The 22,399-nt window shown below is 43.6% G+C and overlaps 2 protein-coding genes across 2 annotated transcripts in view; one reads left to right on the plus strand and one right to left on the minus strand.

Moving 5' to 3' along the window:
* Positions 1-11,142: 11,142 nt before the first annotated feature.
* Positions 11,143-22,399, plus strand: part of T265_00233 (hypothetical protein) — a gene marked incomplete at both ends in the record, with an annotated part of 16,781 nt that continues 5,524 nt past the window's right edge. Inside the window, one exon of the mRNA XM_009163941.1 lies at positions 11,143-11,206. The remainder of the gene's footprint in view (positions 11,207-22,399) is intronic.
* T265_12491 (hypothetical protein) lies at positions 11,818-21,744 on the minus strand (the record flags this gene model as incomplete). The annotated part of the gene is given in 6 exon segments (XM_009164015.1): positions 11,818-11,886; positions 11,891-12,471; positions 13,387-13,434; positions 13,451-13,604; positions 16,112-16,144; positions 21,637-21,744. Coding segments are annotated over 6 exon segments (993 nt in total).

Raw genomic sequence — 22,399 nt, forward strand, 5'->3', positions numbered from 1 at the left:
TTAGTTCAACCGAAAACACAAGGGTATTGTTTTAACTCCTGTTCTAAGAGTCAAACCGAAGTGGAAAACCTCAAACCAGTGTACAGTTTTCCCGGAGATCTCATAGTCCTCGAGTGTGTGCAGAAGTCAGGTGTCAGCAACCTTATTGGCATTGCCTAAAAGGTCGACAAACGTGGCGTCCCAATTGCGTCTTTATCTTCGGACTTGTGTTCAGCTCACCAAGATGATATTTGTGTAACGAGGCCCAGGAGGAATCTGTGCAACACCGAGGACAAAGTTTCGGTGACTGAATCATTTAGAATGGCTCATTTGGGGCTATGCCACTTATCGTGATTTGGCGTGTTAATCAAAGATCTGGGCCTGTAGCGGGTGATAGGTGGCCAACAGTGATGTACCTTGGTTTGACAGTCAATTCTACGCAAATCGACCTCGGGTTGTCCAGTTTGGGCGACTGAACAAACATGAAGATTTGTTCAGGATAGATAACTTTATCTTCTCGGATGAGCAGAGAAAATTCTTCAAATTCCAGCGCACCGCAGAAAGTTGTCCCGGGCAATACTTCGCGAACGCCTTGCTTCCCGTTTAGCTAGCTGCGCATAGTTTGCCTGTGGTTCCGTCTTGCCAAAGATGGATTTAGTTACTTTGATTGGGCGAAATATTGAACTACAGTTTTTCACACCTCCCTTGGCTGCGAATGCTGTGTTGCCTTTGGGTAACCCTTTTATCGTTAGCCGATCTGGCCAACAAACTTACTTCCCACGGACTTTAATAAACCTACCTAATTTATGCTCCTTTTCTTGAACCGAGTTTAGAATCACATGTTGTCTTCACATCACTCCTACGTGAACGAACGAAAGTAGATTGTTCGGGCGTGAGAATTCATGTGCTTTGGGCGCGTGCTGGATTATGAGTAGCAAAAATAGTTGTGCACGTCAGTTGTACAGACTTAAAACCCTTTCCTGTCATAGGGTATGCGCCACCAGTGAGCTGTAGTTACATTAAGACGAGTACCGGTCTTTCACCTTTTTAGTGTGGACCAACAAGTGAAACGTAGTCGAAACAACATAGAGGTACGAAGTATGTCGCTGTAGCGGTACCTCGAGTGCTATGGCTAGTCTGATGGCTTGCCCGCAGTTCACTATAGCTCAGCCGTTTCCTGGCTGAGCGTGTCATTCCCGCCTGAAAGACCGCTTTAATGAGCTGAAGTCATGCCGAAACATCTAAGTATCCGCCACTTTATCGTATTGCCTACCATCTTAGTCCATTAACCCAATTATTCTCCTCACAGTGACAGTCTGGTTCTTTGCAAAGCCGGCATAATTCCCGCCACGAGAAGCCTGGCAAACTGATCACCAAACTCGTTATTAACAACGAAACCACTCGATTCCAACTTAGGCTTCATTCACCTAGCAGAAAACCTCTTTATTTCGCGCTTGCTCCAGGTGAAGTTCGTCATCCTTGGTTTGCAACGTATCTATAGCTAGTACCTGACGGCTCAATATCACCTCATTTTTGCAACCTTTACCAGGCACAGTCCAAGATTGTTTTGTTTGATCGATGACAAACCGCAATGTTTTCTGTGTTTGGAGTAACGGTAGAACAGCTGATGACACAAAGGCAGCGAGGCATTGCGTCAGCTCTCTTGGGCACACGTTACCGTCACCTACATCAAATTCCTCTATGTTCGCCGGAAAATTTGTCTAATGGTCTACGGCGAATTTAGATCTCAACTTGCTTGGTTTCAACCGGCAGTGGCGCTGCAAAGCAACCTCTTCATAAGGTCCATAAACACGCTTCTTACCCAACGCAAAATACCGCTTGATTGCTGTTGTTATTCCATTGGCGAGCACGGTGAACAGCCAAAGTTGAGAACTCCATTGATGGTACCAGTACGGTTGCCGCCCTGTTGATGCGTCTTAGGGAGATGGCGGCGGTTTAACGTGCGTTTAAGCGTAGAATGAGCCACAAATTCTTAGGCCTCCTGATTAGGCAGCTTTCCACACTCACGAAGACGTCTCTCTCGACATTTACCTATGTGAGGCACTAAACCTCACGGGACAAAATTTAGAGGGTGCCCAGCGAACCTACACTTACAAACTTAAGTAAGACATTGTCTCTTGTTTTAGTGAATGCACCCAAGACCGGCGTTGATTTGCCCTTTTTGAGGCTAAAGCGATGCGCCGAGTGTGCTTTAACCTCGGAAGAGTTGCTGGTACACTCCTAAGAGAACGATAATAAAATTAAAAGCTCCAATAGAGCTTTTTAGTTTCTCTGTTTTTATGGTGTGCAAAGTGAGTCTTCCTACTCTGCCCAACTAGCTCTGACCCCTTGTCGCTTATAATGTTTGTGTTTCCACCGTCTCATTTCATACCTCATCTTTTGTTTTCTCCAACCTTTGCGTTGCCGAGGAGTAACCGACAGATTCAAGAGTTTTCGCACTTCCCGAACGTCCTTAAGATATGATCGGCCAGCAAGGCCTTGGTGTTCCAGCGAACATCACATAATAATAGGTTTATTATCCAACTTGTGCGGGGTACGCCGGGTTAAATACATTCTTGTTTTCCGCAATCAGTCAACAGGCGGTCCAAAAATTTGGCAGCAATTAACGTACTGTAGGAGTTCATTCCAACTCAATTCAAATCGGTTTATATGAGAACATCCAACTGCGCACAGCAAAGTGCATCTGGCGGCGGTAACAGGTACGCCGCGCCATGGAAGCACACCCAAAATTTCTCTGAGGCCGTTGTTCGAAAATGGAAAAGTTTAACAGAAAATTTCAACATTTGATGGTAATTACACGGGCCCTTAATTTCTCGCGCGGCCGCAGTTTAATTAGAGGTTTTTTAAGTGAGCTTGGAGTCCGCTAAGGGCGCAGAATTCGTATTTTAGTGACCGTTGGTGGTTTTACCCACTGCCTCAATGAAAACAGAAGGAAATTCTGTCTACAAGCTGGCTAATTTGCTGTTTTCTTGTATATGAGATTTGGAAATAATCTCAAACGACTTGGATGATAATCGCTTCGAATACTTTCGCGCAAACCCAAATTGTGGAGGCCATTCGCGCCCTGGATATGGAAAATTCTTGTAAGGTTGCGGCAAGCGCCCCGCTGAAGACAAGGGCTTTGTCACCGCTAGCAAGTATTTTGTTTTTTATAACGGGCAGCATAGATTGTGTCTGTTTAAAGGCAAGGCTTGACCTTCACCGATATACTGAGCCACGGATAGTGCCGTTGGATGAACTATTGTATTTGTGGGAAGTACAAGCAGACGGCACAGTAAGATATCTACTGTTTTTAAGTCCTTGCACAGATTAACCGGACTGAAACGGTTTTCTACCTAACATGCTCGTCTGGGAAATATTAGGGATATAGTGAACCACGGGCAGGCCATCAGACTGGGTATAGTAGTCGCGGTACCGTCATCGCGTCGCCGTACTTGGGTTCGTACACAGGCCCGTGCATGGACATTTTGTTTGAGCCGTTTGAGGTTGCCACTGGAGTTGGGATATTCTTGAGTCTATTGAGGACCCATGTGATTCATTGCTGCCATTCAAACGAGGTACTAAGACAGCCATATCAACATTGCGGACTCCAAATAGGAAAAGGCGCTTGAAGGGTTTGCTAGAAAGCACGTTGATGTGAGTTACTTTGCCGCCCAAAATATCAGACAGACAATAGTTGTCACAATCCCTAACTACTTCAATGAGGTGACACTGCCTGATTTCTAAAACGGTGATCGACAGTTAGCTGCAGAAAATAGGTAATCGGTTAATGCGAACTGGTGTGAACATATGTGATATGGGGAATTGCATTAGCTTGGAACTTGCAGAGACATGAGATTAGAGATATCTGGTGGTATTGACCGTTCGCACGATGAGCTGGCCTCTGAATGGAGCTGTTACAGCCCAATAAAAAGCGTGAAGCTTTGCAAAAGCAGATGCACCTGAGGCGTCATATTACGTATACTTCGTGAGTCTCATAGCATCTTCCCTTCATCTATCAGTGGATTTTTCGATTCATAGGGATATATGCCACAACCAAGGCAAGCGCAGACCGAAAAAGGCGTCCGACAAAAGTTGCTTCCATTTAAGTCTACCCTTCCCTCATTGAAGAGGGCAGATCATGAGGCTCATCACGCGGAAGAATTATGTTTTGGGGAGAGGGCATGCAGTTAGATTACGACGCTGCGCATCGTTGAGGCCTAAAAATCAGCGTTGCATTTAAGCACTAGCCGAGCAGTTTCAAAACGTAGGCGATATCGCCAACAGTTACGAGCATGGGATTCGTCGTTCGCCATTAGATTAGGTGTGTATACATAGTCTATTCCTCGTATTCATCGGTTCGCATAAATGCTACCCGGTATTTATCATAAGTAACAGAGACGATCGTACAGTTACGAGTACGATAGATTAGGTTGGATTACGTTACCGGTCAATCAACGCTGCATGGACGCGGACCCAGCAGGTACGATGAGTAGCCGGAATGGCGAAATCGAGTACAGCAATGAGTATGACAGGCTGTAAGTTTGGGCTATCACGTATGGTTGAGGCCTTATTTTTGCCGGCCAGCATGGATACTTGCCTGCTGTTCACTATAGGTAGCAAAGATAAGTGGCATCCAGTGTAGTTATGAGTACGAGGGACCGTCGTTGACCACTGGATTATGTTATCGTGCATGGGTGAGGTCTCATAATGAGCATCGCACATAGACACGGGCCCTGCAACTACAACAAGTATTCGAGATGAGTGACAGCCGCTACCGTGGCCCACTTTAAGCTAATAAAGAAATTAAATGCCAAATTGATCAAAACATGCAGCGTTACTGGCCTGGTTGTATTCTTTTCTTTTTTTCCCATTTCCCCGTGCCAACTTACATCTCGTACAAGTCTAGTCCTTACACCGGATTACTCTATTAACTGCTTAGCGTCTATTGTTTTCGGCAAAACCCTACTGGCAGAAACCGAACCAAAATTGCTCTTTTCCTCCTCAAATCACTGGGTGACTTAATCACCTACTAACTCTAATTAGACAGTGTTAATTGTCCGTTTTTTTTCTATTTAACCAGTGAACTTATGCCTCGTCCAAGTCCAGTCCCCACCCCGGATTACTCTATCACCTCTGTCTAGTAACTGGTGGTCACAGCCTGCTTCTAACTGATAAAGACCGAACCAAAGTAGATTTTTTTCCTCATCTAATTATCAGAGCTCATTCTGCGCTCATATATATCCATTTGACGATTAGCCCCACGAAACACTCCCACACACAACATCGCGGAACGCTTCTGCTCGACATGGCAGCCCACACCAACGCTCCGAGGCCGTTTAGCCATGGTGCGATCGTCGCGAGTATCAAAATTCCAGTCCCACTGTCCCATTGACAACTGCCATTTCACTTCTCCTCCGCGACTTGCTCTTACCAGCGTCTGTATGCTCTTTGCCTGTTCGAATTGACTGAGCTGTTCGTACTGGCCTTACTTTCCCCCGACCAAAAAAAGGTAGCTGGAGTAGTCATTAATGCACAAACCGCACTTACGACTGCTTGGATGGTTTTCCTTCCAATCTGGTAGCATGCATGAGGGAAGAAAAACTCGTGTGGTGGACGGGCACGCCCTGCAGGGAGGGTCGCCTTATTACGCTGCACCATGGTGCGTTCGCATACCCGCCAACCCTCCAGTAGCACGGGCTCATCGCCCATCGCCGGTGGTTCTGAGTCTGGCCTTTAAATTCGGGAAATAAAAAAAGTACTGTTGACTTCCGTTGGTTGCTGGTGTTGGGCTCGCCTCGGTTGAGTTATGCATCTGGCAGTCCCATAAACCACAGATGAATAAACTGGCCTCGCATCTCATCTGTAAAAAAAACAATAAAAAAGTTCACTTGGGATAGCTCAGAGATACTCTGCAAGTGCCCACGGCCTACATCGGCGAGCATAGCTATATCTGCCTTCGTCACAACAGATGCTACAACACACCAAAGCCCATTTCGTCATCCAAACAGAGAATACTTCTGCTCACCGCTCCCAGTGATAGACAATGACTAGTGGTAGATACTTGCTATGCAACATCTACAGATTAGAGCTGATAGCAGTGCTTCGGGGACTAGTGACTATTTTTCTTTCACACACGTTCCCTCCTGGTAAAACCCAAGTCGTGTAATAAACTCTAGATTATCCAGTAATCTTAGAAGTCCACTTATGCATCTGCTTCCCATACCACGTTTCTACGCGATTTTATCGGCTTTTACTAGATCCCTTGATGTAATGTCGTAGGTTAGCAAACTCAGCCCCTGGTCGCTAGCCTGCTAAGTACAAATCTTTCTATCTCACACTCCATATAATCACCTGTCATCACCCTAATTGCAGCAGACGCCAGGTTTTTCTTTCTGTGTATATTTATGCATATTATCCCATTTTATATCCCCTCAACTTCACCATGTTTTGCTAATCTCCTCCCATCCCCTCATGTTCCCAAGCGTTGAACTTCGGAAGTGCCCGTTTCGGACGACCTGGTTAGCTGATATTCGCTCCACCTGGCCTATGATCTGCAACCCCGGGACCACCAAGCGGACCACAAAAGCCCTACAATCCCATATCGGCTTCGTTCCAGCTAATTTCCTAGACCAGTCTAAATGAGTACCGCTGCCCAATGAACCGCATACCCTCAGCCGAATCATCTCAAATGTGACGTCCGTCACGGGGCTGTCCAAAAACTGAAGCATGTTAGGCCAATGATGGCGCGGCACTGCCATACTGAGTTTGACAGCACATCGCAACTGTTCCATCCCTCCTCCCAACTGAGCCCTCTTGCCTACTCGATTCATTGACCCCAACTACCACCATGACATTCATTCCAACCTGTTGGACTTCTCATTTTAATCCAACCACCTTTGTGTCCTCATCCTACCCTACCCCAGCACTTAACTTTCCTACAACAGTGCAACCAGTGAGTCTGGTCGTTCTCAGATTGCACCATGTTTTTGAGACTAAACTTGCCATGTTCTCCCAATTCGAATTATCGCATCTCCACCTCCACTTTATCCCGTTGTGACTCCGGCCATTTACCCAACCGCCCAAGGTCACTCGTGGCCAGCAGTTCATGTCAACCGACTGAGTCTTTGAATTAGTCGGACCTCATACCGATTGTTCCCTACATGTTGCGAAAGAGACCTGTTATCATTATCTCATCGAATACTCCTCACTGTTCATAACGTTGTCCCCATCTTGCGGAATCCCCACTAGTCGCAAGTCCCCCAGTCACATGCCCAATTCTGACTGTAAACGCATTATCATCCTCGAAGGTATGCCAGGGACAATTTGGGAAATAAACATTATCCTTATCATTATCATTATCGTTGCTGTCATTGCGACCGCTTTGTGGCGGTCACCAACTACAGAGCGTCATGTTGATACCGGCAACTATCACGTGATGCTGTATTATCTACGGGCTAGTTACGCACATCTGGTGAGGAGCGTCATCTACGGGGATGGCACTCGTATTGCCACTGCACAATTCATGCTGCTGTTTAAGGAGTCATATCATTTGTTAACTCTGAGGAGTGTAAAGCAAACAAACGTCAATGGCCGATCTTTCAGGTTGAAATTTATATTAGATATTCTTCAAATGTTTTTATTCCTGATGAACAACAAGGAGCGCCAAAACATACTGCGGTGCGGTTTCGTGTTTAATTTCGCGCAAACCGGCAAAAAAGTTACAAATTTGAAAACCCTATAGTTCCGGTGAAAATAATTTGGTATTGCTTCTAGTTAGCGGCAACAAGGGCTGACGCCAGTTCATATAGGCTATGCTTTCTTCCCTATCAAGTGTCACTACAGTTAAACAAGTTTCACGGCTATTTAGCATATGCTGTGAGCGACATAGTACTTGGGTAATGTCTGCCAACCTATGCTTTATAGCATCAGGGAATCGGCCATGAAATGCAAACAACATTATGTGCAGCCAGGGACTGTTTTCTCAGTTTGACGTCCCAAAGCAATTGTGGGCTCCCTCCGAGTTCACCATAACGGAGCAGGTACAAGGCGCCGGGGACTTAGCCTTTGATTTTGTGATAATTCAGGGACGCCGCTCGGACGCTGATCGAGCAGATTTTTCATCCGCCCCCGTTTCTGGGACGAGCTCTTTCATACCCGATTAGTTTTCGCTCAAATTTTGCAAGCCTGGTTTTTCTGCTACAATTTCGGTTTGCCTCCTGCACAAGTTCAACTCCGTATACGGTGTTCGGGTCGCACTATTTATTGGCATCTTGCTCCCATCTAACCTCTACCCTGCACCTGTTTCCCCGACGTCATTGCAACCAATGATTCTGCTTAGTTCAAGATTAAACAACATTTTTGAGACAAAACACACCATGTGCTCCCAATTAAAATTGTTCCATCTCCACCTCCACTTTTGCTCGTTGTGGCTCCGGCCATTCACCCAACCATCCAAGGTCACTCGTTCACGGATTCACGGATTGATACACAGGATCGAGGCTTTTGCCCAAGTTTCCCGGGTCGGTTTTGTTCTTGTCGGTCAGTGTGTTCTTGTCGGTCTGTGGCAAGCAATGGTTTTAGCTTTTAGTTTATTGCAGCTGGCTGTCTTTGAGCTAGTCGGACCTCTAGCCCATTGTTCCCAACAATTTGGGAGGGAAACCTATTATTATTATTCTATCGGACATTTCCAACCGTTTATAAAGTTGTCCTCTTTTCGCACAATCCGCACCCCCGCAAATCCCTCAGTCATGCTTCATTCTGACTGTAAAAAATGACCATGCCAGACGGCATGGCGCCCACCAGTTGAGAATAAACATTATTATTATTATCATTATTAACAAGTACCGCAAAAGTGTAGAGAAAACTTAAATTGCTGCTCATCTCCGTGTGGCCTCGAAAGTCAGAGATTTAGCCAGAGCATCTCAAATACATTGTGCTGCTGTAACTTAGGTGGTTTGCCCAGACCTGGCCACTCGTCTTAAAGAAGGTCGCCGCTCTCCTGAAGATTCCGAAGCGTGACGACTAAGGATGTCATCTTGATGTTGCATATACACATCATGAATGCATTAAGATACTTGAACCCTCCTTCCTTGAAACAAAATTGGGTAGCTGGTCAAAGACTCCAAGTTTCAGCGAGGGTTATTCTGACTCGGAACGTTGTTATTATTTAGGCTCGAGATGCTGTCTGCAGCAACGGACAGCAACGACTATTGCTGAGGAGTTGGCTGTTGAACACACAGGAGCGCCAGGCTGCTGAACAACTGAAACGTGCCTAGGAACCAGCGTTTCCAGAAAACGCCTTAATCGGGTGACGGTATCTTGTTGGGTCCCACCGTCCGGGGTTCTGAATGTTTAAGTCAGTGCTGTGGTGATACAGCGGAAAACATATCTACTGAGTAAGTAATTTGAAGTGGGCGTCATGTGATATGCGAAAAGCCTTCTTCTGGTGGAACAATTCCGAAGGGCGAAAACAAGGGAAGATAAATGCAAAAATGGACAGCAATGAGAGAGGAACGAGTGAAAAAAGTTGAGCAAAAAGTGTAATAAAAATGGAAAATGAAAATAAGAAGCAACCATAAGAGAAACCTAAACGGAAGTGGACTCCATGAACATAGAATTTCAATCCATCAAATGCTGTTGCTGAATCTGCTTCGGAACAAGGATTTGGCGACCCTTACACATGTACTATGTACATCCTGGGCAACTTATGAACCTGTCTCTCAAGCACTAAGACAGGCTCACCCGCTCACCGTGATTACTCCGACAAATTCGCGGGTAAGTATATTAATTCGGGGCTTCCACCCAAGCTTTCCGCGTCGGGTTCGTTTAACGGCTTAAGTTCACTTGATATACATGGGTTGAAAAAGGTGCAGCAACACCCCAGCGTGTTCTCAGCGCCTGGCACCAAGTTTGGTAGCGCAAGAACTCACATAAAGCGGCGACCAAAAGTGTTTTCGACTGAGTTGTGGATGCAGTGTGGACAACCCCCGGGTGGAACGTTATTCCACGCACCAACGCCCAGAAGTGAAATAAACTATTCTCTACAAATATACGCAGCCTGAGCTTGGATGTCTTTCTACAATGTACCTTCCGTGTTTTAGTTGAGTTTCATCGGGGGCGACGGTTCTTTAAGGGAAGCGTTCAAGTCCTCCGTGGACGCTTTTTTTAATCAGCGGGTTTAAGTTCAGAAACCGTCATCGTAGTGGCTCGGTGGGCACGCAAAGTGAGGGTTGCGTCTCTCATGAGTCCTTGCTAGAAAACCTTGGTTGGAATATCTATGAAGCAGTCCGACTTATGTCCCATAGGGTGTCCGGATTCCATGCAAGAATCCATAGGAAAACGAAGGTCTTTTGGGGCGATTTCTCATGGTGCAGCACGTCAGTGGAGTTCTCTGTGTCTCTTCCGAGCCACACACGGGCACACTTTCCGTCATTTAGAGGGAGGTGCCAGTTCAATGACCACTGCTTTGCAGTATCTATTTCCCCCACCCATCGTGTGGACAACCCCCGGGTGGAACGTTATTCCACGCACCAACGCCCAGAAGTGAAATAAACTATTCTCTACAAATATACGCAGCCTGAGCTTGGATGTCTTTCTACAATGTACCTTCCGTGTTTTAGTTGAGTTTCATCGGGGGCGACGGTTCTTTAAGGGAAGCGTTCAAGTCCTCCGTGGACGCTTTTTTTAATCAGCGGGTTTAAGTTCAGAAACCGTCATCGTAGTGGCTCGGTGGGCACGCAAAGTGAGGGTTGCGTCTCTCATGAGTCCTTGCTAGAAAACCTTGGTTGGAATATCTATGAAGCAGTCCGACTTATGTCCCATAGGGTGTCCGGATTCCATGCAAGAATCCATAGGAAAACGAAGGTCTTTTGGGGCGATTTCTCATGGTGCAGCACGTCAGTGGAGTTCTCTGTGTCTCTTCCGAGCCACACACGGGCACACTTTCCGTCATTTAGAGGGAGGTGCCAGTTCAATGACCACTGCTTTGCAGTATCTATTTCCCCCATCTTTGGCTATTCATCTCGAAAATGTAAAACTAGGTTGAAACTCCTTGATCGATTTCCTGGTGTCCAATATATATATATATATATATATATTTGTTGCACAGGTTTGTTTGAACTCGCTAGAGTGTCCCAGTTACCATAGTGTGAATGTGAAAGTTTATGAATAAATTTTTCTACGGCACCTGTAGTATACGGTACCTGACAGTTTGGTCGGCTTATATGTAAGTATTGGCAATGTACAAACTTGCTTCCTTTCTGTTTCCCGTCCACAGAGATTGCTGTGAACCGCAACTTCGGAGAATTACAGCCCCTTGGTGCTCCCATAGCGTTCATACTACACACCACCGCTTAGTTGGCCACCACCGTATGGTTAGTTTATTATGAGAAAGAAGTAAGCTCTATAGTCCACGTGAAGGCATCTGTCCAGAAAGACTTGAGCACGTTAACAGCTGCTACCGGTGCATTTCAATCAATATATATGGCTAATATATATTAGCCAAAAAGCTCAAATCGACCACAATCAGGAGATACCGATAGAACACAATGCCATGTGCGCTTTAGTACTATCTCGCCCCTAGCAGAACGAAAAAACAGTCCAGGTTACTAATTCGAGGCATCAAGCAACGAACCAGAACTCCATACAGGACTTTTCACGGATTGATACACAGGATCGAGGCTTTTGCCCAAGTTTCCCGGGTCGGTTTTGTTCTTGTCGGTCAGTGGCTGTCGTTCACCTGAAAGGCACAAGTGAAAAAAGGGTGTAGCACTGCTCTTTATGTTCTCAGCGCGGGGCAGTATGCTCGCCAGCGCGAGGATCCGCATAAATAAATGTCTAATAGTGCTTTAAATTGGGTTCGAGAAGGAGCGTGTACAACCGTCGGAAGAAGATCATTCCACGCAGCTACTACCCGAAATGAAAAAAGTTTTGTTCTAATGAATGTGTGTGCCCTGAGCTTGAAGATTTTCTTACTATGTCCCCGCCGGGTGTTTGCTGGGTCAACGGTAAAAAACCTGTTTGCCAAGCTTTGTTCAAACAGGGCGTAAGTAAGAATTAGGTCCCCTCGGAGGCGACGGTACTCCAGGGGAAAGAGATCAAGCATCGCGAGACGCGTTTCGTAGTCCACGGACTTGAGGCCGGCAACCATTCTCGTGGCGGCCCGCTGGACACGCTCAATGAGGGTAACGTCTTTCGTACGTCCTGAGTAGACAACTTGGTTGGCGTACTCCAGGAGCGGTCTGACGTAGGCCCCATAGAGTATTTGGAAGTCCATGCGAGTAATACGGGAGAAGGTACGTCGGATCATCCGTAAAACGGCGAATGCCTTTTGGGCCGATTTCTCATGGTGTAGTGCGAAGGACAAGTTTGAGGAGACCCAGATGCCTAAATCTTTTTTGGCATCTATCCTCATGATGTTTTCTGGTCCCTTTTCACCATGCATAACAAAGGCATTCGCTGAATCCCCTCCAAACGACACTCCATACAGGACTACCAACAAAACCTATCGGAAACGTAGAGGCAACTATGCCAGTCGAACCTGAGGCTCTGGGTCAAAGTGTGACGACCTGAGCCCGACATCAGCTCGCGAAACTTACGCATAGACTCCTCTAAGAGGAGCGGAATAGTTCAGCGCTTTCAAAAATCAAGTGTCGATACCATTCTTAACATGAAAGCCACCATAAAAGCCTCGCAAATTCGTGATAAACTTTACCACCAGCGCTTGGCAGTTGCCGAAATGGAATACTCTCATGGGCGCAAAGAAAATTTGCTCACTAAAGCTTCCAATACAACGCTCGAGAAAACCTTTACTCCATTTAGATTTTAGCTTCCCAAACTCCTCTTTCTTATATATATATAAGAAAAAGAAATACAATATTGTATTCCTTGCCTTAATCTCAGTGACCCTTAAAACGTATCTGGAGCATCTCCTCAGGTATATTCATATTTCAGTTTGTTAGTCAGCTCACTGACACCCGACCCAAATACTGCTTTATCCTACAAGGAACATGGGGCAAAGACTGATCTCGAGTGGTCTCAACGTTTAACCCATCAAGTTAATAACAAGCATCTGGTAAGGATGGTTACAAAATTATCACAATGGATATAATTTGGAAGGATGAATTATGAGGAGCGGCCCATGGAATTTTATTGGAGCTAACCGCTAGCTACTAGGCAATTCAGTGAAAGTTGCGCCTGTACTGGATACCACACAAATATTTGGACAGCAAGAGCAGAACAGCAAAACCATGGCCGTACTCCAAATGGAGTCATCATCATCACTGACAGCATGACATCAGTTTTCAATATCGACGCTTCACTGCCGTACAACCCTGATTTATTCGAGAGCCTTATTGTAAAGAAAAGAGTAAATGTGGACAGGGGAGGGACTTAGTGCTAGCTTACCACAATCATTCCGAGGTGCCTCTAACTTTAGACATTTAATCATGAAATCTGGATAGAAACTGACAACAAGAATGCCACTGACATCGGCTGGCAGCCATAACTTGTAGTGTCTCCAGCCAGGCGCAGTGAGGATCACGCGGTCTCCATCGTGGAAGACGAGTAGCACCAACAGCACCCAAACGTTTCGTTATCTCCAAATGGAGTAGAAGCCAGAATGTCTGCCATAAAGCAATGGCACTTTAAACGTTCGCAGATGAATGCTGGCTGAAAACGGAAAACACAAAAAAGACTTGCACTGAGGGCAATGATGCACCGGAGAGCATTTATGCATATCTTAAGCTCTGAAGAAAGGATAAGCGCCACCTTCCGTATTAAACAAACAGAGAACTGGAAGCCATCATCAGTGACGGAAAATGGGCCGACCTACCGTGACTTTTTTTTACTAATTTTTGACAAAGCTGAGACATCAACGCTGCAGGACCTCATTGGGATGTCCTCTATCACCGTAGCACCTCTCGTACATATATACAAATTGAAAAGGTCATCACAAGACAGTGCACTCCATATGTTAACTTCATAAAGACGTTTGATAGGCTGAACCACACTATTTTAACAGGCCAAATTCTGTAGGTTTGTGCTTGTTTGGATAAGATTCTCAAAACAAGAATTAGAAAGGAAAGCAAACATCAATTTTTCGCAAGTTAGGCAAATCATAATTGGGAATCCCAAGGAGGGAGTCACGAAAGACTTTTTGCAGTATACGTAGGCCCATTGCCAGATCTCTTCCATTCAAGTTTCTAGTTTATCGCAGACGACATAAAGCCGTGCACACTTTAGCCCAACTATTTCAAGGAGGTTAGTTACGCACTCTTACTCAGAAATCCTGGCCCACGATAGGAACTTAGGAACCACTGTGTCAAATAAAAGTTGTTTAACTAATAAGGACAAAAAACATCTGGGAGCGTCCACAAAAGTGGAACTAGCTTTCAAAATGCGCTAGCGAAGAACAAGAAGCGCGCGATAAACTAAATGCCTAGAATGAGATTTCAGACTGAAAACTCTAAGTTGTATTCTTAATAACTCCACTTTGCATCTACCCAGAAATGAGATACTGATATTTTTCTTACATCTCAGGTAAAACAGGAGGGACACCAACTGCGGCGTTGAGAGTGTTTGGGCATCCTTAGGTTGTCGGACTGGTACCCTAACAGCACCATGCGATGGAGCTTTATACTGCCGATAACTCATTTTTGAGTTATCAGCACAAAGTTGACATTCAAACTATTTCGACCTTTTCCAAATGCACACGCTACAGAAGCAAGATGCCAGTGGTTCGGTGGATAGACAGTTTGTCTTATATCAACCAGCTGCCCGATGGAGCGAATAAAATGTAGATCGAATTTCTGTTGCACATACTCAAAGCCACCATAGTTATTCAGCATACAGCTTTGCCGTATCAATATCTCTTTAACTCTCTGGGGCAGTGCCGACAACGAGGCCTCATCACAGGTAGAAATAAGCAAATAACCTACTTACTGTCCCTTAGAAATCCTTAATGGAGGCAAAATCGAGGGCCTAACAACATGTCTTTAGTTTTACGACAAAATGTGAATGATCTACTAAACAAGATGGACGCTGGACGAAACAGAAAACTGTCTCAGTGTTGGAGGATTTTGATTTAAATTTTGAATCTTTTTTCCACAGTTGACTCACACTGGGAGAGCTTAGTTAAGGATGAAGACAAAATGAAGATGGACTGTCGTATAGTTTATTTTCTGTATAAGAACCGGATGCCGTTTGGTTCTACAACATTTCAACAACGTGCGCACGTACAAGGGCCCACTGCATTTCTTAACAGAATTCTCCTAGGTCGCCTATTCGGATTATTCTGCAAACTATTCTGTATTAAGGTTTAAGTCCTGGTAGTTTATGCTCTAGTTGATTTTTGCTAACAGATCTTGAGTTATGCAGGTGAGCTGCGATTTCCTTGTCAAGTAATTTTCGCTCTTAAAACCTTTGATTATCAGGCTTTTTGTCCATCTTTTTCTGAGAAAGTGGGTTACTGTAATGCACGTCGCCATTTTTGGCCGTGCGCTATACAAACGGAAGTTAATTGAAGAGGGAAGAGTGTATAATATTTTATGAAAAACTAGCTCTCTGCATCCGATTGTAAAAGAACAGAATAATTCTACTTCTGCTTGTGCCTTTCACTTGTTAAGAGAATTGTAGTTATTGAGTTTCTACTCCGCCAATCATCCAGATTAGACATATTAGTCGATTAGAAATTAACGATAGCGAGCACACAGGTCAACAACGTAATTCCCTTTTCAATTGGTAGACACGAAGTGGCCCGCCTATCCGGTAAAGACTCTTTCTCCTGTCCGGTAAAGTCTCTTTCCCCTGAAGTAGTGAATGGTAAGCAAAAAGCATGCATTGCGTTCTGATATAGCTTTTTCATAAACTCCTTGAGAAGGGATAAACGTTGACATGATGTTGTCCGCACTTGAGTTAAAAAAGACCTGTTGCATGCGATTGATGTTTTATTGCCTAAACATCCAGTCGGTGGACTTACAAAAATCGCTATTGCCAAGCAGATGCTAAGTTGGGTTTACCTGAAGGCTTTTAGATTTGCATAATCAATGCTCCACTGAGTGGCTACGAAATGCCAAGTTCTTATTCTCTTCCAGTACTTTGTTTTGGAGCTGTAAGTTGCGAACAAATTTACGTGTTTTCTTTGAGCTGTTTTAGTATCCAAAGCCTGAAAAATTTAATAATAAATATGATACATGTCTCTGGCGCAAATCCACTTAACCGTTGAGAGCGATTGCTCTAGGCCAAAATTAAGCTAAGCTTTTTTTAGTTCAGGGGGTTACGTGGACTCTGAACAACGGCTACTTTCAACAGCACACGTTAATTTAGGAGCTGTTTAGGCAGCAGTAGGTTTGGTCAAAGGAGAACCCCATTCCCGGTTCAACACCTAAATTAATCCAACCTCAGTTTTCGTAACCTGGCTTTACACCGAAAGTACGTCACGGCCGGAAAATAGGTAGTACCTCATTTTCGGGTGCTCGTTGCTTGTCTCTACTGCAAAGAAGCATCTCTGATTCCCAATTTTCGTATCCATGTTTACGAACATTAAGTTAAGGTTTATCAAATAAGTGGCACAAGGATAAACTTCAGAAGACTTCGGGTTACAATACCATTACACCTTATAAGTTGTCCCATAAAACGTAGAACGAGAGCAAGTTTTGTCGCTTCATGCATGCACTGGTAAGAATTTACCTGGCAGTGGACTCCAGAATATTGGTTCAGTCCTGTCAGTTCACCATCATGGTCTGGGAACGTAAATAAATTGCAAAGAAACAGACATTTCCACATAGAATCAAAGTTTTCAATATAGCCAACATTTTTTACCCCTCAGGCGGTTTTATCCTAGTCCGCAACTTTCGCGTGTAGAATAGTTAACATGCTCCTGGTACGGGATTGTTGAAAAATAACTTTGGGTTCTACCTCTTCAACTATCCTGTTTAGATGGTTAGTGGGCCAGTGACGGTGCAAAATAATTTGTGTGCGATAAACCGATTTTTATTTGGATATTTGCCCGTCTTTTTACCCTATACTGTCAGCACTGAGAGATTTTGGTATGTCTACCGTAAACAGAAGCCCATTCAGTGTTGCTTCATTAGAAGTGGACTTAAAATCTACAGAATGCACTATCTGAATAGACTGTCACATGCCAAGAAAGTGTAGTCGACTGTTGTTTTTTCTGAATGAATTATCTTCATATCACTTGAAATGATAGCTTCAGCATTACACGGAATTGGAAGACTCGTTTACACACCAATCTAAGTTGTATGTTATACATGACCGAATAACTTATATAGCTTCACCCATAAAATTTGCTTTTCCAAACTGGATTTCATCATGTCTGCTAAACATTGAGCAATGTTTATCAAACTGTAAAATTGTCTATAGTTGGATTTTGTTTGTTTCGTGGTAAACCTAAAAAACTGGTATTGCAAGCGGTTTTATATGGCAAGTGACTATTGCTGCAGCCAGCATACAAGCGCGACAGGATTAGACTATGTTTTAAATTTCTGTAAAGCAACAGGGGTCGTGCGCTTTCCTAAATGAGTACTAATGAAATATACGAACTTACTCTGTGTCTTGAAATCGTCATGCGGTATGGCAAAATGACAGGAAAGGATACGTGGGCGGAAGTAAATCTTGATTTAAACGTCAACATTTGAGCTTCAAGGCACTAAATCTGTTGAAAATGAAGAAAATGGACCAGACAAGTTACAACTATGGACAAGAAAATCAAATAAAGCGCAGGCATTTCAATTTGTTCATCACTCAAAGATAAATGTTTAGGAGAACATGGAAGACAAGTAGACTACTATCTCAAGATAGTGGTCATCCTGTAATTATCGCTAAATGACGGAGAGATAAAAGAGACTGGTCCACATTGGACCGAATTACACCTTTGTTGTTATTTATTGAGCTTCTGGCTGAAAAAAATAACAGGTTTGCGCTAAGAGCAAGGAACAATGATGATATGAAAGCTTACTGGCAACACTTCTGGTCCTGATACCTTGTTGGTTACTGTCAAGCGTGTTAAGAGGGTTGACATGATGTGAGGTGGCTAAAAACTCGGACCTAGCGGTAAAATACATAAGAAAAGGAGTGGTTAGGATTCTGCACTGAAGGAATACTAATTCGAAGGATGAAGTCCAGAGAATGAGAATGCATTATTACTCAGGCGGCTGTCCGTACTGTCCCAGTTCAACTCTGAAGTAAAGTAATGTTTATTTACAAGTGACAGGTGGTGTGAAACCTGGAATTCCAGAGGTTGAGCTTCATGAAGATTAGGCTTTCTACCGATCTAAGTAAGCCATCAGCATAAAAAAACTTGCATGATCAACCGGAGGTTTAGACAAACAGCGTTTAGCGGAAATACGCAGATTTTGCAAAGGTCCTGTCACCAGAAGACATACAGGACAAGCAGTCGAGCATCTCAGACTACTGATGCCACATCTTGTTACTATTGCTTTCTGAGTTTAAAACACCGGTTTCTTTTAGAAACGATAATAATTTCACTATGGCTTCTCTTGAGAGGTTCGACGGCATTTTGTAAGCCCCGATATGCCAATTAAGCCTTAAATGTAGAAAACTTATGAATATTTTAGCGTTTTACTGCTGTCTGTTCAAAATCTACATATTGTAGATGTCAACTATCAGGGCAGTGACACAGCTCTGAGGTGCGCTATTGTGGAAGACTCAGGCGTATTCACCATAATCTTGAAGAATTCTGTAGTAAACGGACAACTTTTTAAGTAGAATTTCTGTCAGAAAAACTACCTGATGATTCCATAACCATTCGACTGTTGCGAACCAATACGAACTGTTAAGAACAAAATTGCTAAGTGAAAATGCTTGCCGTTCACAATGTCTGATGAGAGTAGCCGCAACTTCCACTTTTCAGGACCGCTAAATACTGCTAGTCAAACACCGTTTAAGGCACATTGGTCACTATATATGCACTGTATATGCAAAGAAGTAGGATATACTGTCTGAGCTTAAGGTTTTTGGTTTTAAGATGATTGTGAGTTACCTGAAAAACCTCAGAGGCAGTCGTGAGGCCGTAAACTACGCTGAAGGTTTTGAATGACCAAGCCAGATATGTTAGTCCTCCAAATGTTTCATCAAGGCACATTAAAGAACTAATCAGTCTTGAGTTTTGGTGTGATTTCCATCATTTAAACGGACGTTCTTTTTCCAATCCGTGTTTGTAGTTCCCATAGTCCATGAATACATTATTACACTTCTGTTTTATTACTTGTCTTCTTAAAATCAAACAGAGAGTTTTGGTTAATGTAAAATTATTTGTTTGTTTTTCTGTTTTGCCGGTTGGTTAACAAATTCTCGTCATCAATAAAACGTCTGAAACACATCTACGTTCCATGAGGTCGTGTTTTCGTACTTTTAGATCGAAAATATTAAGTAAAACTAGACGAAATTTCGAAAATGTCATTTATTTTGGTGGAATCATAAACCGAAAGGATCCCTTTACGTCAAAACTTGCCAAATGGCATAAAGTGGTGTGGGTACCAGTTCTCGCTCGCGGTTTCCTTTCGCGGATCATTTGAATAAATAAGGAATTCTTGATGAAAATCAGGCGGCTTAATTAATTAAGTTTGCTATTAGAAGAGTTTTGGGGACTTTATTCCGACGTTTATTTGTGTAAAAGATCAAACATTATCAGCGAAAGCGTTTTTCAAAGAATCAAGCTCCCAGATTGTCATGAAAATAATATTGTCATCTGTGCATATTCATATCACCTATGATATGTAGAAGCCTCAATAAATTCTTGGGGAGTTTGTGACCATCACCATTCGTAATTTAGTAAGCTTCTGACCACAAGCTTACAAGAGTTCACGCTGGATTATTCGTGTGCTATTTGAGATCTAGCAAAATTAGCCGATAAGTGATCATCAGCGAACTTTTTCGTTTCCGCATGTATTGCACCTACTTTGATTAGCGTGTTTTTACGTGTCTTTACGCTTTTCAACACTGGTCAAGGCTTGAAAAATTACAATTGCATGAACGTGTTATATCCGAAACAAATTACTTAATAATAAACCCTTAACTCGCCCTTTTTGGAGGTTTATTGTATTCATAGTTTTAGGGGATTTCGTAATCACTGCTGATAACAGAGTAAGTTTTGCCTACGGTTAGCGCTAGTCAAACCGGTACTTGAATAATACGTGAATAAAAAGGGGCAGCCGCCCTCTCAAAAAAGAATTCAAAATACTTATATTGTGTAATCAATAAACTTCTGGGGGTTCCGTTATGTAAATTTTGGCTTTATTAAACTTAAGTTGGCCTTTTTCAATACTACATTTTTTTTATGGAGGTCAAGACATTTGTCCTTGTGTTGTTAGACGAAGAGGTTGAATATAGAGTATTTTATACTTGGTGATCAACCTAGTTTAATAAATTTGATGGTCGGGCCTTGAAATTCGATCTAGGTTTGAAATGAAGAAAAAAATATTACGCAACTAAGTTCATGGAACAAGGTCACCGAAGAACAATGGAGCACTTCGAAGAAACATTTAAAATTTAGTGGAAAACTGACGTGTTTAAACAGCAGAAGCGGTCACTCTCGGGGTGTTCCATACAAATAAGTCGTGTAGAAATATGTGCTACCTCTAAAAACATGCAAATGAAAATCAGTACCATACCCTCCTTTCGAAGGGCTAGAAAGAAGCGGTACCCAGTAAAAAAGCCCGGTAACTGAGGCTTATCCACAAACGACAGAAAGTATGGCACATTAGTGAACGTAGTCAAGATTTTCAGGTTTGCCCTTCATCATTCAGAGGGTGACCCTCCTGAGAGAATTGGTGCGGTTCTTTGGGGAATCGCTGAAGGCCCGTTCCATTGTAACCGTATGATGATCGTGGCCTCAGGGTACCTACTTAGATGGTAAGAAAACTTGCTCACTCATAAAATTTCGGGAAAAACAGAGCATCAAATACTTACGTCGACATACAACCCTGTTTACCATACAAAAAGGCGGCTTATAAGACAATGTCCATTGTGCTAAAATGCAAAATACCTGCTACTTTTAAGGGCGTTAGGAAGCCTCTCTGAAGGGTTCATCTTGCATGTAAAGACAATCAATGCTGAAAACCAGACAAGTGCTGTCTAGCTGCCCCAATTTTGTTGGGAATCATCAATAGTATTCACTTCATGAAAGCCCAGAAAGTTTGAAACCTGCGACTTTCCGGCTAGTTTGAGCACAAAGATTCGATAGCAAACGGCTTATCAGCAGTGTGATCAAATAAAAGACAGAGTATGATGAACCTACTACCTGAATTGCGTAATCCACATCGTACGGTCAAGTGTTCGTTGGTTCTTCAACTACCGGCTTCTCAGACGTAAGTTTCATTCATCGTGTGAATTATCCATTCTCCAAGCTACTTATAGGTTATCGGTAGTGCGGTTTCTCAGCCTCATGGAGCGTTGGTTCTTACCGGCTTCTCAGACGTAAGTTTCATTCATCGTGTGAATTATCCATTCTCCAAGCTACTTATAGGTTATCGGTAGTGCGGTGCGGTAGCCTCATGGAGTTTCACTAGTCGTTATATATATATATATATATATTCACTCTTTAGTCCGTTCCAGAGAAATGGTCACTTGCCGCTCTGAAAGTGGTGAGATAGTCTAGTGGTTAGAGCGCGAATTTACTGACCCGGAGGTCCATGGTTCGAACCCGACCTCTCCCTCTCGACTTCCCCTGTCTAGGCTTGGTCGACCTGACAGTATCCCAGCCCTCATGCTTCCTTCGGGTGGCATGACAGCTAGGTACCGAAAGGGTGTTACAGCTTAATGGTTAGTCTTTATTTATTATTCGCTCTGAAAATCTGACGGCGAAATTCCGTTCACGGCCAAACTTGACCAGGTGTGCCAACTGGAACTTTCAGGTGATTGAACCAACCGCTTCAGTTAATGCTCTACCGCATACTGTGTAGTAGTCTACTTGTGTACTTACAAAACCTAACTTTCACACCAAAGTAAAAGCGATGATCAAACAAACCGTCGGATGTTTTCAGACGTATCCTACCAATACATTGCATTATATCCGCCATAAACAATTATACGAATGAGAGCTTTAATACGAAGATGACGCCGAACGCTTGTTGACTGTATTGGTTTGTAAATCGGATGTGCTTTGATGATAACAGTGGTGGTCAATCAGATGACCGTTGATCTGCTCGCCGAGCTTGGCAATGAGCTTTCAAACTTTCCATGCCCAGTCGAGGAAGACAGCAAGACTAGGGAAAAACATTTGTAAGAAACGTGTCAAGCTCAGTGAAGAAACCAACGTCCATCTGATCAACCACCAGTAAACGCATTTGAACTGCTAATATTTGCATGTGACCTTTTAGTTTATAAATAATTTCAGGTGATGAGTGAAAACGTTTCAAATTTTTCGTAGGCAGATGATCAG

The sequence above is a fragment of the Opisthorchis viverrini genome, assembly GCF_000715545.1.
Source record: "Opisthorchis viverrini unplaced genomic scaffold opera_v5_2, whole genome shotgun sequence".
Classification (NCBI taxonomy): Eukaryota; Metazoa; Platyhelminthes; class Trematoda; order Opisthorchiida; family Opisthorchiidae; genus Opisthorchis; species Opisthorchis viverrini.